This window comes from Schistocerca cancellata, chromosome 5, assembly GCF_023864275.1.
Source record: "Schistocerca cancellata isolate TAMUIC-IGC-003103 chromosome 5, iqSchCanc2.1, whole genome shotgun sequence".
Classification (NCBI taxonomy): Eukaryota; Metazoa; Arthropoda; class Insecta; order Orthoptera; family Acrididae; genus Schistocerca; species Schistocerca cancellata.
In genome coordinates this window covers 298,473,111-298,495,751 of record NC_064630.1, presented here as the reverse complement: position 1 = coordinate 298,495,751, position 22,641 = coordinate 298,473,111, and the positions used below count along the sequence as shown (strand labels likewise).

The 22,641-nt window shown below is 38.9% G+C and overlaps 1 protein-coding gene across 1 annotated transcript in view; it reads left to right on the top strand.

Moving 5' to 3' along the window:
- Positions 1 to 22,641, top strand: part of LOC126188103 (integrin alpha-4-like) — a 506,794-nt gene that overhangs the window by 192,358 nt on the left and 291,795 nt on the right. Inside the window, exons 9-11 of the mRNA XM_049929569.1 lie at positions 13,647 to 13,859; positions 14,101 to 14,197; positions 20,572 to 20,751. Of these exons, the coding sequence (XP_049785526.1) occupies positions 13,647 to 13,859; positions 14,101 to 14,197; positions 20,572 to 20,751 (490 nt within the window). The remainder of the gene's footprint in view (positions 1 to 13,646; positions 13,860 to 14,100; positions 14,198 to 20,571; positions 20,752 to 22,641) is intronic.

The following is a 22,641-nucleotide window of genomic DNA, read 5'->3' as shown; positions in this document are numbered from 1 at the left end:
TTGATGTGGAATGGGTGGCAGCTGTCATAATGGAGGTACTGTTGCTTGTTGGTGGGTTTGATGTGGACGGACGTGTGAAGCTGGCCATTGGACAGGTGGAGGTCAACATCAAGGAAAGTGGCATGGGATTTGGAGTAGGGCCAGGTGAATCTGATGGAACCAAAGGAGTTGAGGTTGGAGAGGAAATTCTGGAGTTCTTCTTCACTGTGAGCCCAGATCATGAAGATGTCATCAATAAATCTGTACCAAACTTTGGGTTGGCAGGCCTGGGTAACCAAGAAGGCTTCCTCTAAGCAAACCATGAATAGGTTGGCGTACGAGGGGGCCATCCTGGTACCCATGGCTGTTCCCTTTAATTGCTGGTAAGTCTGGCCTTCAAAGGTGAAGATGTTGTGGGTCAGGATGAAGCTGGCTAAGGTAATGAGGAAAGAGGTTTTAGGTAGGGTGGCAGGTGATCGGCGTGAAAGGAAGTGCTCCATTGCAGTGAGGCCCTGGACGTGTGGGATATTTGTGTATAAGGAAGTGGCATCAATGGTTACAAGGATGGTTTCTGGGGGTAACAGATTGGGTAAGGATTTCAGGCGTTTGAGAAAGTGGTTGGTGTCTTTGATGAAAGATGAGAGACAGCATGTAATGGCTTGAAGGTGTTGATCTACATAGGCAGAGATACGTTCTGTTGGGGCTTGGTAACCAGCTACAATGGGGCGGCCGGGATGATTGGGTTTGTGAATTTTAGGAAGAAGGTAGAAGGTAGGGGTGCGGGGTGTTGGTGGGGTCAGGAGGTTTATGGAGTCAGGTGAAAGGTTTTGTAGGGTGCCTAAGGTTCTGAGGATTCCTTGAAGCTCCACCTGGACATCAGGAATGGGATTACCTTGGCAAACTTTGTATGTGGTTTTGTCTGAAAGCTGATGCAGTCCCTCAGCCACATACTCCCGACGATCAAGTACCACGGTCGTGGAACCCTTGTCTGCCGGAAGGATGACGATGGATCAGTCAGTCTTCAGATCATGGATAGCGTGGGCTTCAGCAGTGGTGATGTTGAGAGTAGGATTAAGGTTTTTTAAGAAGGATTGAGAGGCAAGCCTGGAAGTCAGAAATTCCTGGAAGGTTTGGAGAGGGTGATTTTGAGGAAGAGGAGATGGGTCCCACTGTGATGGAGGACGGAACTGTTCCAGGCAGGGTTCAATTTGGGTAGTGTCTTGGGGAGTTGGATCATTAGGAGTAGGATTAGGATCATTTTTCTTCATGGCAAAGTGATATTTCCAGCAGAGAGTATGAGTGTAGGACAGTAAATCTTTGACGAGGGCTGTTTGGTTGGATCTGGGAGTGGGGCTGAAGGTGAGGCCTTTGGATAGGACAGAGGTTTCGGATTGGGAGAGAGGTTTGGAGGAAAGGTTAGCTACTGATTTAGGGTGTTGTGGTTCCAGATTGTGTTGATTGGAATTTTGAGGTTTTGGAGGGAGTGGAGCTGGAAGTGGGAGATCGAGTAGATGGGAGAGACTGGGTTTGTGTGCAATGAGAGGAGGTTGAGGTTTGCTGGAAAGGTTGTGAAGGGTGTCCCATGCACCCTCCCACCACCACCTACTCCAGTCCTGTAACCCGGAAGGTGTACACAATCAAAGGCAGAGCCACATGTGAAAGCACCCATGTGATTTACCAACTGACCTGCCTACACTGTGACGCATTCTATGTGGGAATGATCAGCAACAAACTGTCCATTCGCATGAATGGACACAGGAATACAGTGTTTGTTGGTAATGAGGATCACCCTGTGGCTAAACATGCCTCGGCGCATGGCCAGCACATCTTGGCACAGTGTTACACAGTCCGGGTTATCTGGATACTTCCCACTAACACCGACCTATCCGAACTCCGCAGATGGGAACTTGCTCTTCAATATATCCTCTCTTCCCGTTATCCACCAGGCCTCAATCTCCGCTAATTTCAAGTTGCCGCCACTCATACCTCATCTGTCATTCAACAACATCTTTGCCTCTGCACTTCCGCCTCGACTGACATCTCTGCCCCAACTCTTTGCCTCTGTATATGTCTGCTTGTGTCTGTATATGTGTGGATGGATATGTGTGCGTATGCGAGTGTATACCTGTCCTTTTTTCCCCCAAGGTAAGTCTTTCCACTCCCAGGATTGGAACGACTCCTTACCCTCTCCCTTAAAAGCCACATCCTTTCGTCTTTCCCTCTCCTTCCCTCTTTCCTGATGAAGCAACCAGGGGTTGCGAAAGCTCGAATTTTGTGCGTATATTTGTGTTTGTTTGTGTGTCTATCGACGTGCCAGCGCTTTCGTTTGGTAAGTCACATCATCTGTGTTTTTAGATATATTTTTCCCACGTGGAATGTTTCCCTCTACACACACACACACACACACACACACACACACACACACACACACATTGAACTTCCCCCCACGAACCATAGACCTTGTCGTTGGTGGGGAGGCTAACATGCCTCAGCGATACAGATAGCCATACCATAGGTGCAACCATAATGGAGGGGTATCTGTTGAGAGGCCAGACAAATGTGTGGTTCCTGAAGGGGGGTAGCAGCGTTTTCAGTAGTTGCATGGGCAACAGTCTGGATGATTGACTGATCTGGTCTTGTAACACTAACCAAAACGGCCTTGCTGTGCTGGTACTGCGAAGGGCTGAAAGCAAGGTGAAACTATGGACGTAATTTTTCCCGAGGGTAGGAAGCTTTACTGTATGGATAAATGATGATGGCATCCTCTTGGGTAAAATGTTACAGAGGTAAAATAGTCCCCGATTTGGATCTCCGGGCGGGGACTACTCAGGAGGACATCATTATCAGGAGAAAGAAAACAGGCGTTCTATGGATCAGAGCATGGAATGTCAGATCAGGCAGGTAGGTAAATAAATTTTAGAAAGGGAAATGGATAGGTTAAAGTTGGATATAGTGGGAATTAGTGAAGTTCAGTGGCAGGAGACACAAGACTTTTGATCAGGTAAATTCAGGGTTATAAATACAAAGTCAAATAGGGGTAATGCAGGAGTAGGTTTAATACTGAATAGAACAATAGGAATGTGGGTAAGCTACTACGAACAGCACAGCGAACGCATTGTTGTGGCCAAGATAGACACAAAGCCCATGCCTACTACAGTAGCACAAGTCTATATGTCAACTAGCTCTGCAGATGACGAAGAAATTGAAGAAATGTATGATGAAATAAAAGAAATTATTCAGATAGTGAAGGAAGACGAAAATTTAAGTCATGGGTGACTGGAATTCAAGAGTAGGAAAAGGGAGAGCAGGAAACATAGTAGGTGAATATGGATTGGGGGTAAGAAATGAAAGAGGAAGCCGCCTGGTGGAATTTTGAACAAAGCACAACTTAATCATAGCTAACACTTGGTTCAAGAGTAATAAAAAGAAGGTTGTACACATGGAAGAAGCCTTGAGATTCTGACAGGTTTCAGATAGATTCTATAATGGTAAGACAGAGATTTAGGAACCAGATTTTAAACTGTAAGACATTTCCAGGGGCAGATGTGGAATCTGACCACAATCTATTGCTTAGGAACTGTAGATTAAAACTGAAGAAACTACAAAAAGGTGGGAATTTGAGGAGATGGGACCTGGATAAACTGACTAAATCAGAGGTTATAGAGAGTTTCAGGGAGTGCATAAGGGAACGAGGGATGAAGTAGTGAAGGCAGCAGAGGATCAAGTAGGTAAAAAGACGAGGGCTAGTAGAAATCCTTGGGTGACAGAAGAAATATTTAATTTAATTGACAAAAGGAGAAAATATAAAAATGCAATAAATGAAGCAGGCACAAAGGAATACAAACGTCTCAAAAATGAGATTGACAGGAAGTGCAATATGGCTAAGCAGGCATGGCTAGGGGACAAATGTAAGGATGTAGAGGCTTATCTCACTAGAGGTAAGATAGATACTGCATACAGGAAAATTAAAGAGACCTTTGCAGAAAAGAGAACTACTTGTATGAATATCAAGAGCTCAGATGGTACCCCAGTTCTAAGCAAAGAAGGGAAAGCAGAAAGGTGGAGGGAGTATATAGAGGGTCTATACAAGTGCGATGTACTTGAGGACAATATTATGGAAATGGAAGAGGATGTAGATGAAGATGAAATGCGAGATATTATACTGCATGAAGAGTTTGACGGAGCACTGAAAGACCTGAGTCAAAACAAGGCCCCGGAGTCGACAACATTCCATTAGAACTACTGACAGCCTTGGGAGAGCCAGTCCTGACAAAACTCCACCATCTGGTAAGCAAAATGTATGAGACAGGCAAAACACCCTCAGACTTCAAGAAGAATATAATAATTCCAATGCCAAAGAAAGCAGGCGTTGACAGATGTGAAAATTACCGAACTATCAGTTTAATAAGCCACAGCTGGAAAATACTAAAGCGAATTCTTTACAGAAGAATGGAAAAACTGGTAGAAGCCGAACTAGGGGAAGATCAGTTTGGATTCCATAGAAATATGGGAACACATCAGGCAATACTGACCCTATGATTTATTTTAGAAGCTAGATTATGAAAAGGCAAACCTACGTTTGTAGCATTTGTAGACTTAGAGAAAGCTTTTGACAATGTTGACTGGAATCCACTCTTTCAAATTATGAAGGTGGCAGGGGTAAAGTACAGGGAGCGAAAGGCTATTTACAATTTGTACAGAAACCAGATGGCAGTTATAAAAGTTGAGGGGCATGAAAGGGAGGCAGTGGTGGGGAAGGGAGACAGGGTTGTAGCCTCTCCCCGATGTTGTCAACAGTAAAGGAAACAGAAGAAAAATTTGGAGCAGGTATTAAAAGCCTTGGAGAAGAAATAAAACCTTTAAGGTTCGCTGATGACATTGTAATTCTGTCAGAGACAGCAAAGGACTTGGAAGAGCAGTTGAATGGAATGGATAGTGTCTTGAAAGGAGGATATAAGATGAACATCAACAAAAGCAAAATGAGGATAATGGAATGTAGTCAAATTAAGTCGGGTGATGCTGATGGAATTAGATTAGGAAATGAGACACTTAAAGTAGTAAAGGAGTTTTGCTATTTGGGGAGCAAAGTAACTGATGATGGTCAAAATAGAGAGGATATAAAATATAGACTGACAATGGCAAGGAAAGTATTTCTGAAGAAGAGAAATTTGTTTCTGAAAGTATTTGTTTGGAGTGTAGCCATGTATGGAAGTGAACCATGGACGATAAATAGTTTAGACAAGAAGAGAATAGAAGCTTTCAAAGTGTGGTGCTACAGAAGAATGCTGAAAATTAGATGGGTAGATTGCATAACTAATGAGGAGGTATTGAATAGAATTGGGGAGAAGAGGAGTTTGTGGTACAACTTGAATAGAAGAAGGGATCGGTTGGTAGGACATGTTCTGAGGCATCAAGGGATCACCCATTTAATACTGGAGAGCAGCGTGGAGGGTAAAAATCATAGAGGGAGATAAAGAGATGAATACACTAAGCAGATTCAGGAGGATGTAGGTTGCGGTAGGTACTGGGAGATGAAGAAGCTTGCACAGGATAGAGTAGCATGGAGAGCTGCATCAAACCAGTCTCAGGACTGAAGACCACAACAATAACAACAAAATGATCAATTATCCTTACATGCACAGCTTTTTCAATAACTTTAGCAAACAATGATGGCTGCAGAGTGAAAATTTCATCCTGGAAACATCCCCTAAGCTGTGGCTAAGCCATGTCTCCGCAATATCCTTTCTTCCAGGAGTGCAAGTTATGCAAGGTATACAGGAGAGCTTCTGCGAAGTTTGGAAGGTAGGAGACAAGGTACTGGCGGAATTAAAGCTGTGAGGATGGGGCACAGGTCATGCTTGGGTAGCTCAGTTGGTAGAGCACTTTCCCACGAAAGGCAAAGGTCCCGAGTTCATGTCTTGGTCCGGCACACAATTTTAATCTGCCAGGAAGTTTCATATCAGCGCACACTCCGCTGCAGAGTGAAAATTTTTCAAGGTCTAAAATTGTCTGCATTATCCCTTTCTCCCTTTTTATAAAACAGCTTCACTACTGAGTACTTTAATCATTCAGGAAACTGACCATTCTTAATGGAAGAATTACAAATATGGCTAAGTACAGGCCTAACATGTGCAGCACAGTACTTTAATATTCTACTAGGCACTCCATCATATCCATGAGAGTCTTTAGTCTTCAGTGATTTAATTATTGGCTCGTTCTGCACTTTTCAGTATCATAGAGGAGTATTTCAAGCATCAGTCTCAGAAAGGCATTTTCCAAGACAGATATATGATTCTCTGTAGAAACTTAAGTTTTTATTTAACTCACCAGCAATGCTCAGAAAATGATTTTCAAACACAGTACATGTATTTGACTTACCAATAACAGAAATATTTTTACTACAAACTGACTTTACATCATTGAACTTGTGCTACTGACCAGACACTTCCTTCCCAACTGACCATATGGTTTCTATTCTATCCTGTGAATTAGCTGTGCTATTTGCATACCACATAATCTTTGTCTTACTAATAACATTTTTAAGCATTTTACAATACTGTTTGTAATGGGATACTGTAGCCTGAGTGTGACTACATTTAAAATTTTGATATAATTCCCACTTTGCTCAACACAATATCCTTATCCCACTAGTCAGCCACCCACTCTGCCTTTTACTGCTAGTCCCCCTTTAGAATGTTCTAATGGAAAGCAGCTCTCAAAGAGCATAAGAAATGTGTTAAGAAAAGCATTATATTTGTCATCTATGTTATCAGCACTATAAAAATCCTACCACTCTTGTTCCTGAATGAAGTTTAAAAAACTCTCTATTGGCATTGAACCAGCTTTCTTACATAGTTTGTAATTATATGTGACATTTGTTTAAGAACAAAAGCATTTAGTGTTCAGATTTATGCATCATAGTCTGAAAGGCCATTCACCCTTTTACTAACAGAATGCCCATCTACTAATGAAGAATGAATAAAAATATTGTCTGTGGCTGTCCTACTGTTTCCCTAAACACTAGTTGGAAAAAAACAGTCTGCATCAGATAATATGAGTTTAGGAGACCTACCAACATTCTTTTTCTTGCACAATCATATGTAAAATTAATATTGAAGTCACCACATACAACTAATTTATCTATAACAATGACAATTAGAAGTTTAGTTTCATTAAATTCAACAGTCCTGCACAACATTCAAATGTATGTTCAGTGCAGTGCTGCGGTATGTCTGTGGACTCAAACGGAATATTGTTTTTTGTGTACATGGCCACTCCCATACTCCACAAGGAACTCCTTGAAGGCCGGCCGGTGTGGCCGTTCGGTTAAAGGCGCTTCAGTCTGGAACTGCGTGACCGCTACGGTCGCAGGTTCGAATCCTGCCTCAGGCATGGCTGTGTGTGATGTCCTTAGGTTAGGTAGGTTTAATTAGTTCTAAGTTCTAGGTGACTGATGACCTCAGAAGTTAAGTCGCATAGTGCTCAGAGCCATTTGAGCCAACTCCTTGAAAAACAACCAGCTAATCTGTATCCTGGTAAAGGAAGCCTCTGAATTGCCAAAATATTTATGTGGTGCTCTGATATACCAATGATATCAGAGTCATAATGTACAAGCAATTCACTAACTTTATCTCTAATACCTCTTATATTTCAATGAAATATGCTAATTCCTTCTCTAGTTGGATACCTGGCCTCCTCTTAATGTCTGAAGTTGATTCCTTAGTAAGAGGGACTTCCGTTAAGCAAAAAAAAATTTACAGGTCTAACACCAACTAATACAGGAATTTTTCCATGAGTGATCCCACCATCACCCACTACACTGTCACCTATAAGCTTTACCAGCCTCCTCTTCCTTTATCTATTGAAGTGCTGGCCATTCCTAGTGAAATCCGATCTATTGATAGACTCAACTGGCAACACTGCAGTGTGACCCATGTCCTCTGCCATCAGTGCTTTCTCCAACCCCATGTTAACACACGTAACAGCCGCATTATGATGAGGCTGATCATGAGGCTGAAACAGATGTATGAAATGCACATTAGTGCCTCCAGTTTATGTAACTATCTTTAGTAGGTCACCACCTACATCATATTCCTTATCCCTATCACTGTTCCACCCACAACCACTACCTGATCCTCTTTTGTAAAATTTCTGCATAACTCCCCTGTGCTGTCAGTCACCTGAGCCAAACCTGCACTAGGCTTCACAATGCTGGTCACCTGGTACTCACTATCCAACACTTCCTGCCACTGCTAGCCCACACCTCTACCATGTGAACTACCTAGCAGCAGAATCTTTTTCTTTCTGTTACACTTTGCAACTGACTTAGGCCTCCTAATTGCCGAGGATTGCTGCATATTTCATACATCTATAGCTACAACAGTCTCCTCTCCACTCAACTCTAGGAGTTGGTCAAATCTATCGCATATATGCAAAGTAAAACTGTCTGAATACCTCCTCCTCCTTGCCACCTTCTTGTCAACTGCCAGTTCTTATTCCCCAGCACACTTAACCCTCGTCAACCTATCTACTTACTCCTTTGCATATTGTAACTGTACAAGAAGGGCACAGATCTTATGCTCCTGGTCCTCTATCAACTTATTTCTACTACAGATTGTGTGGTGAATATGTAACTGTACAAGAAGGGCACAGATCTTATGCTCCTGCTCCTCTATCAACTTATTTCTACTACAGATTGTGTGGTGAATATGTCCAGTAAAGCTTTTGAGTTAATAGGTCACTTGTAGAGAAGGTCTAGAAAAAAATGAGGGGTATAACATAACTATATGTTGAGATGGTTCATCCATTTACAGAATGTTAATGGCAGTCACTTATTTTATACTGTAGATTGTAAGATAAACAGACGCTAGGAATTGTAATTTTATCACTTCTTCTGTGACACATTGTCAAAGATTGTCTCAGGAAGTTACTCACCATTATTTTTTATGTATTTCTTAGTTGCCAAGCGGCATTGAAAACACTGAATTATTTTGTGCAGAAATTAATGTATTTGGACTTCAAAAAGTTTCTATTTTTCTATCATTGGTGTACTATGGGGAGAAAAACGGAAAATTTGCTTTGCATGCCGGAGATGCAGTTTGTGTTCTAAGCTCTCATATCTTCTTATTTATATATTCTAGGTGCTCAAAATGTAGGAAATTGTCTTTAAAAGTTTACATACCACATTTAATTAGAGTTTTCACATTTGTATGCTTGGTATTAGATTCTATACCAGTTACATGTTCATCTTGTGTTTATTTTATTGTGCATTTTTTAAAAGTATGTTGAAGGCTGCTCCTAGGCTCTGAGGTGATGTGCTCCTGTATTGTCCTGAGGAGTTATATTGTTCCACAGTGCAGCTTGACTTAGGTGATGTGTTGTGTTGGTTTTAGTAGGCAAGGGGGGATAAGATGTGGAAAGGGGTAGGAAGGTTTGGAGGTTTGTGGTTAATGGCTGGGAAGGAGAGGCAGTAGGTGGATAGGATAATATTATGTCACCTGTAATTTTGCCCTAATGCCAGAAAAGGGAGGTGCATGTACATTAAAGTATAAAGGAGTGTATTGGTGTATTCCCCATATGTCTTATGGCTGTGGCACCTCTGGCCCCCCTCTCAGACTGACACCCTATGTGTCACTTAGGCCTTTAACCAACCCTATGACAGAGGGCAATAACTGTCTGCCATATAGCCACCACAGCTCATGGTGAGGCTCTTATCATCAGGAATAAAGATAAAGTCAGAATTGGTTTTAAAGTCATAGCTACTCATTATGCAGCTCTAAGATGAACTGAAAAATGTTTTAGGAATGGAAGAAGCCAAACTGACTGTGGAAATTTTTCGAAACTTTCCAGGGTTTGATGCAGTGGAAGGACATTTTATTGTAATTATCTGACTACAAGAAAAGTTTTTCTCAAATCCATCATTTTAAAAATATGAGGTCATCTTACATTTTTAGATGAAGCTTTGGTAATCAAGGTTATGCATAGATTCAGTCTGGTAATTTCAGGACTGGTGAGAGAGGAAGTGTAGGCAGCAGTTTGGATGAGCACCACGATCAGTGGGCTATGGGAGTGTCAAGTGAGGAATAATATTCATTGTAAGTACAACTAAGGGAAAGCATCCTCTATTCAGGGCTTTTTGTGAATGTCTACCACACTTATGTTGCGTTTTGCATGAATCCAAATATAGCTGGTGGAACAGAACTGAAATTACACATACTCAATAAAAGTCAACATTTCTATACAAGACATTATTATTCTAACATAAATATTTTTGCATAGTACACTCAGAATGCAGTCCAACCGAAACACAAGGTTCAACATTGGCACTAAGGTGGTCACTGAGCAGCAGGGCTGTTGATCTGCAAGGTTGGCAACAAATTTCGAATCACTGTAGCCTGAAATGCTCTGATTTATAGTAGTTCATCACTAGTGAGATCTCAGGACAGTACATAATTGTTGCCATTCCATCTATCTATCATTCTTCTACACTGAATGAGTGCAACACTATTGATGAAGCTTCAACTTCGAAAGAAATTTATTAATACCAATTAGCTGAAATAAAAAAAAGCCTCATCCAATCCAGAAGTCACTCACAGTTAGAGTAATTAGGTTCTGGTGTGTTCATAGTGGTCATGGATACTTAAAAGATCATTTCAGTAATTCTATCACTGTCCATTGATGAGTTGCTAAGCAACATATCAACAAGTTGACTATGCAATGATTATAATTTTTCGTATCGCATCAGTAAATCGCTTCTCTCTTGCTTTAAACATCAAGATGATTACTATGTTGCTCACACAAGTCTTTGATAGTTATTATCAAGCTAATGTCCATAAATTGTGGTTAATGTTACTGAATCATACACATGATGATAATGCCTGATATCCAGCCACTTATCTTAAACTCCATGCCAATATTTTAGAATTTGTGAGTGATTTGTTTGCACCAAAGTTGGGCTGTGGTTCTCTAGAATAATTTTTAAATCAGCTGCAGTTTGTAAATAAACAATTCTGTGCCTGTTCATGAAGGTTACAGCAGATCTGCACTCGATGACCACTTGGTCCTGCTCTCGAGCAACATGGAAGTTTTTGTTCTTAGGAAGTGAAAACATATCATGCATAATGCAGCACAGTGATTTGCTATGTTAAAACATATTTATATCTATCTCATTAAAACTCATTACCTATTAAATGCTGTACATAATTAAATTATTTACTCTGCAAATAATCAATAAAATTTACAAATGAATTACATGTATAAAAAAATCTCAAGTTGATATGACGTCATGGGTCACCACTTGTTTTGACTCCCCAACACTCACATGATGCAAAGTAGATCCAACTATATTGGACATACTTATGTAATGCTACAGTCACAGCTGTATGTTGCCGGCTGGCCAGCTGGCCAGCACATGAGACACTGGACAGATTTGCATGACCTCATTGCGATGGTGGTGGACATCTCACCCTGTGACTCACCATGCTTTTGTTGACTACCAGGTCTCCATAGGCATTCTGCAAGTGCTTATGAATATCTGCAATCCCCTGGTTTTCCCCCAAAAGAAAATCAATGACAGCTCTCTTCTATGAATGAACGGAAATTACAGGGACCATTTTTGAAGGCTACATATTGCATCACCATCTATTAAAACTTTGCGAAACTATAGATGCTGAAGCAGGAATATTCCATGATGCCTCACAACAAATTCTGCTTTTTTTCATCTGAAATTGGCCAAGGAAAAAATTGTGTTACATGAATTATTGAAACCCCTTGTAATATAATATACTGGCTTATGCTATATGAAATCACATTCTTTGTGCCAATGCCAAAGCATTCAAGAAAGGCTACGCAATCCATAAATAGCCCTTGTGGCATGCAATGTATTCTTAATGAAAACCAATAAAAATGTACCGTATTTACTCGAATCTAAGCCGCACTTTTTTCCGGTTTTTGTAATCCAAAAAACCGCCTGCGGCTTAGAATCGAGTGCAAAGCAAGCGGAAGTTCTGAAAAATGTTGGTAGGTGCCGCCACAACTAACTTCTGCCGTCGAATACATGTAGCGCTACACAGGCATGCTTTGTAGGCACAAAGATAAATACTGGCACCAAAACCTCTGCGTCAGTAAATAAATAAAAAAAAAAAAAAAAAAAAGGTGGAAAACGAGCTTTTCTTTCTCCACCCCAAGTTTAGACCACTGCATTTTCATACATTATCCAACGAAGTAAATACAAATTCTGTATTGTTCATCTCCGAATGTAGTATAATTTCAATGTACTATGAAAATCCGACTGGCAAGACTGGGATGTTTTTCAATATGGCCAACTCTACGTTCTGAATTTTTTCCTAACTGTGAGAAGAGATGGTTGCTAATAGTAACCTGATGAAATGTGAATCACAAGCAGTATTCTCTTCACCATTCGCCATAAGAATAATACAAATATAAACATTTTGCCCTGTATTCTTCCATGTTTGTTGCTATCTCATTTAAATCCTGTCTGCCTAATAAACTACGAAACTAGAGTGAGACAACAGCAAACGCGGAAGAATATGCTTATCATGTCATGTTGATATTCGTATTATTCTTATGCCTAATAGTGATACAGTCAGAAATGAAGCACGTCAACTGACTAGATTTTTAAATCTAAGATGACTCTAATTTCTGTGCAGAATTTGATGTACTAAAGAAGCGGCCGCAAAGATTTTCAAACGGAGAAAAATTTTCGCCTAACTCTCATTCAGAACGTGTTCTATCATACGCAGCCTATTATTTGGTTCTTGTTGATCATTCTCAAAGAAAGCAGCAGTGTAAGTAACAACTTGACATTGCTTTGCTAATGAGACGATTCGCCTCTTTTTAGTTGTAAGCGGCGCTAGCGCGCACAAAAGCAAGCCATGCCGTGAGCGGCGACAGGCCGTAAACACGCACTATCAGAATGCGACAAACAATGCATGGCACAGTACAGTGATGCATTTTCAACTTAGAGTGACGTAAACACCTATAACAGAGAAAACGGCACTTATCAGATCAAAGCAAAACAAGCAATCGATTCAAACCAGACGAAGCACGTGAAAAAGGAAGGGTACCCGTATAAATACGGACGGAGCACCTGATGCATAGCAATGGGTACCTGGTAAAGCTTAACTGCTAAGCTTATGACTCGAACCAAACTACTGTAGCTGTATCGTCATTCATTCGACCTAAATTGTGTCTCATATTACAATGGACCAACTTTGTTTCAATTTGGAGGTGCGGCCTAAAACTTTTCTCTCCCATTGAATTTCGAGTCTCAAATTTCAGGTGCGTCTTAGATTCGGGAAAATTTTTTTTCTTGATTTCGAGTCTCATTTTTCAGGTGCGGCTTAGATTCGAGTAAATACGGTAGTGGTTAACTGTCTTCTTACTGTTGTAGATGAAGTTGGTATGGTTTCTCAATAAGCTCTAAACAAAATTCTTTTGTATAATATAAAACAGGGATTTGTATGTAACTGGTGTAATTCATAATTTTTACTAAGTACTGAATGTTTATGTTTTCTTTTGTATAAAATTAGCATCATTATTTCTGCTATGAGTATTTTCTCCACACATTTCATATTCAACTGTCAAAGTTCATTTTTATTTAATTTAAATCAATAAATACCACATTTTTAACATTCCAATTGTTACAGGTGCTGCTTTATGACTACAGTGCAAAATATCATATTGCACCAATCATTGAAATAACAGGGACACAGCTTGGAGAGTACTTTGGTGCCAGCATTGCGACTGCAGACATAAATAAAGATGGTTATGATGATATGATCATTGGTGCACCAAGGTATTCAACTACCTCCATCCCAGATCAAGGACGCATATATATCTCTTTAGGAGGTGAAATAATAGTAAGTAAAGCTACTTATTTCCATAAATAAACTATGTCATTCTGATATAATTAAAATTGTGACAAGCGTAGAAATATCTGACCTCTGAGTACCTACATTATGTATCCAGTGTTTTTGTGCACTTACAGAAGTAGAAAATAAAGCAATCTAGTATCTTTGGACATAAGCTGTATCAAACAGTGAAATATGTCACTTCTATTGTTATATACAGGTTTGAAATACATTTGCTTTTCTTTTATAGAACAAAGAAATGGAACACATTGATGGCGGAATAAAGAATGCACAGTTTGGGACAACAGTAGCAGCAGTTGGTGACATTAACAATGATGGTTTTGAAGGTAAAGTGCTTCTGGATATGTAAGTCCATTACTAGTTAAACCCAGAAAATATGAAGCAACACACTTGTCATTAGTATTGCCATGGTTCTGAGAGGCAGCTGATTTTGCTAAAGGAGAACAAGGCCACAGGGCCTGATGTAAATCCTATCAGATTCTATACAGTTTTCTGTACAGTATCTGTGCTGAAATAAACCCTTATTTAGTCATAATACAGACACCTCAAACAAAAACTGTGCCTAGAAGTTGGAAGAAGGCACAGGTTGCATCAGTCTACTAAAAGGGCAGTTGAAGTGATTGACAAAACAGACAGCCAATATAATCAGGTACCTTGAAAAAAATGACCTGATTCATGATTTTAAAAACATCAGTCATGTGAAACCCAGCTAATGCATCCCTAATATGGCATCCTGAAAGTCATGGCCAAGGAAATCAAGCAGATGCAGTATTTCTTAAATTCAAAAAAGCATTTGACTCAATACCAAGCCAATATTTTTAAATGAAATTTAGGCCATACAGGATGTTAAACAACATATTCACTGGGTTAATGATAAAAGATGCAGCATGATATTTTCAAAGGAGAGTCATAACAGATGTAGAAGTAACCTCAGACATACTGCAGATAAATGTTTTGGGACCCTTTATGGTCATGTTGTATGTCAATGAGCTGGCAGAAAATTTTAATTGTACCCTCAGACTTTTTACAGATAATGCCATTATAAGTCCTCTTTGGGAGGGGACAGGGGGAAGAGGGAAGGGGCAGGGAAGAAGAAATTTTTAAAACAGCTGCAAAAATATTTAGCCAGATCTTGATAAGATTTCAAAGCATTGAAGATATTGCCAATGTACTGTAATGGTTCATAAACATAAAACTGTGTACTTCACAAAATTGGAAACTACCAGTATAGTACAGTATGACTACAGTACCAAAAAATCATGATTTGAATATTTTGGTTGGTTTTCATGCGTGTCAGAGAGGGTATTTATGGACCACGTGGCCTTTCTTGAATGAATGTAATTTACAACTCTCCATTCACATGAAGAATATGATTGAAAACTCAGGTAAATACTTCAGTGCAACAATATGTGAGGATACAAAACTGAATGACCCCATGGACTCAGTTATATATAAAGTAGGTGGTAGACTTTGGTTCATTGATAGGATACTGTACATTTGTATGAAGTCTATGATGGAGATTGTGCAATCTGACATAGAATATTGCTTGAGTATGTGGAACCCATACAAAATATATTGACATATGTAAAGAATGGTAGCACGAATAATAACAGGTGTGTTTGATCCAGAGGAGAGTGTTACAGAAGGGCTGAAAATTCTGAGCTGGCAGACACTTCTAAAGAGATGCCACCTATCCTGCCATAATTTAATTGTTAAGTTTCAAGAACCAGTTGTAAGTCTGAATATGTGACACCCTCTTATGTATTGCTCCTGTAGGGACGGTGAAGACAAGACTTACAATATTAGACCAATTACCCAAAGCCCAGAGGCATTGAAACAGTCATGGTCCCACACACATGCACTTCACATGAGTTTGCAGACTTCGAATGTAGTTGTAAATATAGAGGACCATCATAACTAAACATGTCATTAGATTGCTCTGTGTTTTGTTTTCCTTTAGATAAATCACAATGAGTTATTCCTAAGTCTATATCAGAAACCAAATTTGTTTTCACATTTTGACACCTATCAACATCAGCTATTATTTTATTCTTATTTCCTCTCAAGGATGCATATTAGATGTATCTAAAGAAGCAGGTTGATAAAAGAAATGAAAATGTAGTCAGTGATTCACTACTTTCATAAATTAGTGAGATGGGACTGAACCTCTTCACATATCATTTATTCTAACTGGATACACACAATCAGAATTTCTATCACTTCTATCAGACAGTTATTCAAGCATAACAGTCAGAGTCTCTAGCTGTTATAAGACTTTACTGATTTCCTATTCATGACACGACACTTGCTGGAAAATCCCTTGCACTAGTTTAAATGCTCTTTATTTAGCTCAAAAAGAACTTTGCAAATTTATGTGGGTCTACTGTTACTGCATCAGTAACACTAACTTCACTACTTTCAACACCAGTTATATGACTATCCAGCAGCTTTTCATCTCTGAATGGTCCTGTATTGCATCACCTGTAGGCCCAGCCATCTCCTCCTTCCATGATTCCACTGCTTCTAAATCTTCTTTCAGTTCTTTCATTTCTCACATTAGATATATTGTTACACCCATAGTCTCTGTTATAAATGCATTTAACTTGGTGCTCTAATCACTGATTTTCATTTGAGTTTGCTACTTGCAATTTTTCCACATCACCAGGGCTTTCAGGCTGCAAGGAAGAATACAGATGTCACTCTCCATCTTTCACAACACATCTCTTAATGTTTGGTGGGTTCCACAAATTCTATATGAACCTGTGTTTGTCATGCACTGATCCCTGAGCCTGTCTTTACATTGCACAGCCTGGGCAGTGGTGCGAGAGACTGTTCACCTGTACAGCTTTTGCATTCCATGCAGCCAACAGCTCTGGCTCACTGGCAGCCTACTCCATTGTGCTACATAACAGGTCTGTTTCTCCCTCTAGCCATTGGTTAATCACAAGCACATTTCACTCTGCCATGACTAACACGACTTTGGGAATGTTGTCAAGATTTTATAACTTTCTTGCACCTAAATTGGTCATAGCACTCATCATTTATGCCATGCCTAAATACACTATCTAATGAACAACCAGATTAACTCATTCTCTGTTAACTGACACACAATATCAGAGCTAATTATCTATCCCCCCCCCCCCTCCCCCCTTACACACACATGCACGCACACACGCGAGTGCACACACACACACACACACACACACACACACACACACACACACACACACACAACCTGTAAATAATTAACACAAATGGAATGTTGTGAGGGGAAAACTGATTCTTTCCGAAAACAAATAAAACTGCAAAAGCACCTTTCAAAAAGGAAAGGTACATATCCAATTATTTACTCTAATTGATGCTCCAATCTGACTGGGGCTAATCAGAGGAATTCCAGAGATAGGATCCTGAATATGAGGGTCACCATATAAAAGAGCTGTCTGCTAGCGAGAAGTAGCATTATGGGATTTTAGTACACGTTACATTCAGTGAGTTGTTGCTCAGTCAAAAGAAGATGTGGAATTCAACATAAAAGGGTGAAGAAACTGCCTAAGATGACTGTAATTAATATATCTCACCATAAGTTGTCTAATAATATACTCTCTTTCACCATCAAGTTGATTTCAGTTTAGTGCCAGCTAATGAGGCAATTTCCTGTGAGTAAAAGAATGACAAGTAATTCATGTGTATATGTCTGAAGGATTTTCAAAGGTTGTACCAGATCAGAGAAGAAGCCTTATCATGAAACTAACTCATCAAACAATATGTAATATTAACACAAGATCCAACATAATTAAAGTTTCATATTTCTTGACAAGTGCTTTGCTAACTCTCAAGTGGTTATGGGAATTCTATTCAGTTGTAGCCCAAGGAAAACACACTTAATACTGTAAGTCTTGAGATATTTCATTTTCTTAAGTACAAATGTCCACATTACAGCAAGTCATACGGAAGACTGAATGAGCAAGATGGCATGGACCATTAGGTTAACCCTCTAGCAGGCATGCCTATGTATAAAGTGTGCCAACCGCAAATAGCATTGTTGTTCACAGTTCCATTTTTGTTTTACCATAGCAAGCCCCTACCTATTCCTGCATTATTGGTTCAGGTAGCACATCAAGAAGTCATATTGTCATAGGTTCATGTGAACTACAGTAATTTAAAATAAACTGCGAGTGTGTCATCTTAGTGTACAAAGTGTGTCATGCACCCAGCCATGTAAGTAACTCTTCCTTCATACAACTGGTACTATACTTATATGGCTAGAGAGTTCACTGGAGTCTCTCAGTTTTTCACCTCTTGCTACATGGTGTCTCTTCAGATTTCTGTAACCTTGTGGAACAGTCAGATCAATTCCCCTCAAAAAAAGGCAGAAAATGGCTTCAAAAATGTTTTTAATGGCAGCTGTCAGTTGAAATAGATAGAGGAGGCATGGGTACTGTAGCACTGCAAAAAATTGTCACTGTCTTTTCATCTGGAATGCACCTAGGTCATGTTACAACACTGCCAATAGTTTGGCAAGGGTCCAACATTGTCAACGTTGTTGTGTCAGCTTTCTCACTTATGTTAGAAGAATAGTATAATTATATGTTTTATAGAGTAAAGTGATGAAAATAGTCTGCTGAACCTGAGTGCACTCCACATAGTTGGAGATAATACAGAAATGGACAGTGTACAAAGATTATTTACTTCTACAATGAATTTTATGATTGATGAAAGGTGCAGGGTGATTTTCTAAAATTGTATTTAATTGATGCTGCAGGAAAAAAATGTGGATATAGGCTGTTGTAATAATTCATATAGCCTGATAATGGTTGTTTTGAATGAAACTTGTAGCAAATGAAGAAATTATTTTATTAGCAGGACTTGGTAGGACATAAATAAGAATTTCTTTACATATCCACTAGGGACTACTTCTGACTTCCTGGGTGTACTTGTCAGCAGTGGGAAGCACTCTGACAGGCCATGCCAGACAGTCTCACCATGAGTTCAGAGATATTTTATGGATCTTTATTGATCTGTGAACACCCCTTATTGACTCTCTGTATGCTACGTGTGACATTCCTGGTCATAAATCAATTTGTAGTCAGCAATCACAGTGGAAAATTGGTTGCAAATGAGGATAGATACAGCACTGCCTACTTCCAATAATGTGGTCAATGCACACACACATTCAGTTTCACAGGTTTTGCTTTTGCTTCCATAAATGACAGCCCCTCTCCCCATTAATGTATTAGTTGTGAGCCGTCTGTGTCTTAATTACATAGCTAAGTATCATTAAACATGTATGCACATAATGCACATTCTAATTATATTATAATAGTCATTGTGCAGTATAACCCAACTACTTAACTGGACAATACATGAGTCACTTTTATATTAAAGTTAATCAGCAATCATTGTTAATTGTTCTTGTTCACTGTCCATCTTCTTATTCACAACAACACTTCATTGCACCATTACATTATTGCTGGTTTGACTGACACAGGACCCACACTCAAACCTCAGAACAAACTGACATAAAATGTCTTCAGGCCCACTGTTTATAAGGACTTGCAAAATAGCTACTATAGTTTAAAATTCTCAGATACATAATTTCAATGATTTACAACTAGAATTTTACATCTTAAATTAAATGAATAGTGTAGAAAAATTGGTTGAGGTCTCAACTTTATGTTACAGTAAGACTTCTGACTGAAATAAGGATTCTTGATGACAAAACAGCAGAAATAACTAAAATAAACAATATCATAATAAAAGTGTTAATTACACAGAAAGTAATTAAGTGGTGACATTCCTACCATGTTTTGAAAATTAGCTAGATGAATTCTGTAAGGATTTCTATGGGTTATTTTCCTACTTTTATTGGTAATATAGTAAACGCATCGGTTTATGTATCAACAAGGTGATTGGAATAGGAAATAATTACTGTTAGTTAACTGAACTGAGCTTTGGCAAAACTAATTACTCAAAATGATTCAAAATAATTAAGAAATTATTCTGACTAATGTAATTTAGCAAAGTAGGACCTGGTCTTATATTTGGAATTACAGAATGACAGCTATATGTTACGGCACATCTCTCACTAACACTAATCATAAGAAGAAGAAAAAATACATCTAAGGAGGTAAATAACAAAAGAAAATGAAATGGGAATGGGTCCCAGCTTGCTTTGCCACACACACACACACACACACACACACACACACACACACACACACACACACACACACTGTTAATGTCAGACAGACCAATGACCAATTTTCAAGTATACCTTCCATATTGGTAATACTATTTTGTGCCACAATTTTGCCAGGGCATCATCATGTAGTGAAACTATTATCACTATACTTCATATTGTCTCAAGGATCAGAAAAGTCCTCTAACTTAGAGACAAGAGTGTAACACCAGTGGATAATTACTATAGAAAATGCAGTCTTTTTACTGTATATATCACTACAGTAAATCAGCACTTTAATTTTATAGTTCAATTATTAAGCCAGCAATGTTTAATACTGAAAAAGTTTGTCCCTACTATAAGAAATTAATTTGACTAACTTAAAGAAAAACTATGATTGACATGTGAGTGTATCATAACTTTAATACATCACTTACTATCATACATTGTTGTGGCTTGGCAACACAGTTTTTTTCAGGGATCTTATACAAAGAAATCCATAAATGTAACCTCATTTTTCAGATGTAGCTGTGGGAGCTCCATACAGTAATGACTATAGAGGTACTGTGTATATCTATATTGGAGGAAAGAATGGCCTCTCACTAGCACAGGTCATAGATGCTGCTCAAATAAGTTCATCACTCAGAGGTTTTGGTATCAGTATTCATCACACAGTTGAGACGTGTGAACGTGATAAAGCATGTAAGTGTTTGTCAATATTTTGAAAAGTGTTTGATTGTCTGTAATTATTTTTTATTACTTTGTTCTTGCAGTCTACAGTCCTAAGACTGGTTTCATACAGCTCTCCACACTAGTCTGTCCTGTGCAATCATCTTCATCTCTGATTTACTACTGCAACAGACATCCATTTTAACTTACTTACCATAGTCAAGTGTTGGTCTCTCTCTGTAGAGTTTTTGCCCTTCACACTTCCCTCAATTGTCAAATGGGTGAGTCCATGATACCTCAGGATGTGCCCATCAACTTACTCCCTCTTTCAGTCACATTGTACCATTAACTTCCTTTTTCCCCAGCTCAGTTATATATATCCTCATTAATTATTCAATCCAACCATCTAATCTATAGCATCCTTCTACAGCAAAGTTTTTCAGAAGCTTCAATGCTCTTCATATATGAATTGTTTACTATCCAAGTATTACTGTCTTGCACACCTGAAGTCCAGACAAAAACTGACAGAAAATTTTTCCCATCACTTAACTGTATATCCAGTGTTAACAAACTCCTCTATTTCGGAAGTGCTTTTATTACTATTGGCAGTCTGTTGCACTGTAATACCTTTTTTCCCCAAAACAATATCCATTCTGTTCAACTGATGTTTCAAGTCTGTTGGCCTCACTGACAGAACTGAAATGTCAGTGGCAAATCTGAAAAAATTAATAATAACTTCTCCATGAACTTTAATTCTCTTTCTAAATTTCTCCATGGTGTCTTTTACAGCTTGCTAAATGTATAGATTGAATAACATCTTGAATAGACCACAACTCTTTCTCACTTCATTTGCAACTGTTTCCCCCTTCCATTGCTTTCAAATCTTGTGACTGCATTCTGGTTTCTCTAAAAGCTGTAGATAATTTTTTTCTTCCCATTTTTTTATCATTTTCTGCTACTTCCATAATTTCATAGAGTGTATTCCAGTCAACTTTGTGAAAACCTGCCTTAAAACTCGTATTGATGTAAACATTTTCATTCTGCAGTGGAATGAGCACTGATATGAAACCTGACAGATTAAAACTGTGTGCCAGACTGAGACTTTAACTCAGGACCTTTGCATTTTGCAGGCAGCTGCTTGTGGTAGAGCACTTGCCCATGAAAGTCAAAGATCCTAATGTCAGGTCTCAGTCGGGTGCACAGTTTTAATCTTCCAGGAAGTTTCATAGGTTTTCTTTATTCAGTCTGTCTTCTAAGATAAATCATAAGGTCAGTATTGCCTCATGCGTTTCTATTTTTCAAAATGACCTTCCACAAGGTCAGCTTATATCAGTTTTTCATTCTTCTACAAATAATCTGGGTCCATATACTGAATAGTGACTTATTTAATTAATTGTTCATTAATATTCACATATATCATTTTCTCTGATCATCTTTGGAATTGGAATTACTGACTTCTTCTTGCAGTCTGAGAGTTTTTAGTACTCATACCGATTTGGGAAAACTCAACTACAAATATACAATGGTTGGAACTTTAATAGTGGCAACTATTTATTTACGGTTCGCACAAAATTGATACATGTTTCAAAGCTTTATTCACCTTCAAAGTGGTCACTGGCATTGTGTATAACCCATTGCTAGTGATGTGGAAGTGTAGGATATTCTTAGCAGTGCCAGTTGTATTGACAGTTTGAGTGGCATGGTCTATTGCCCGACAAAACTGTAGCAGTTCTGAAGTGAATGCCGTGAAGTGTTCCCTTCAGTTTAGAAATCGAGTTGAACTTATGAGGGCTTAAGTCAGGGGAGTGCAGCAGGTGGTACAGCACTTAACAGCCCCATAAGTCAGACAAATCAGTAACAGCTTGCACTGCATGTGCTTGAGCATTGTCCTGCAAAATGATGGTCAGATCCTGCAGAAAGTGT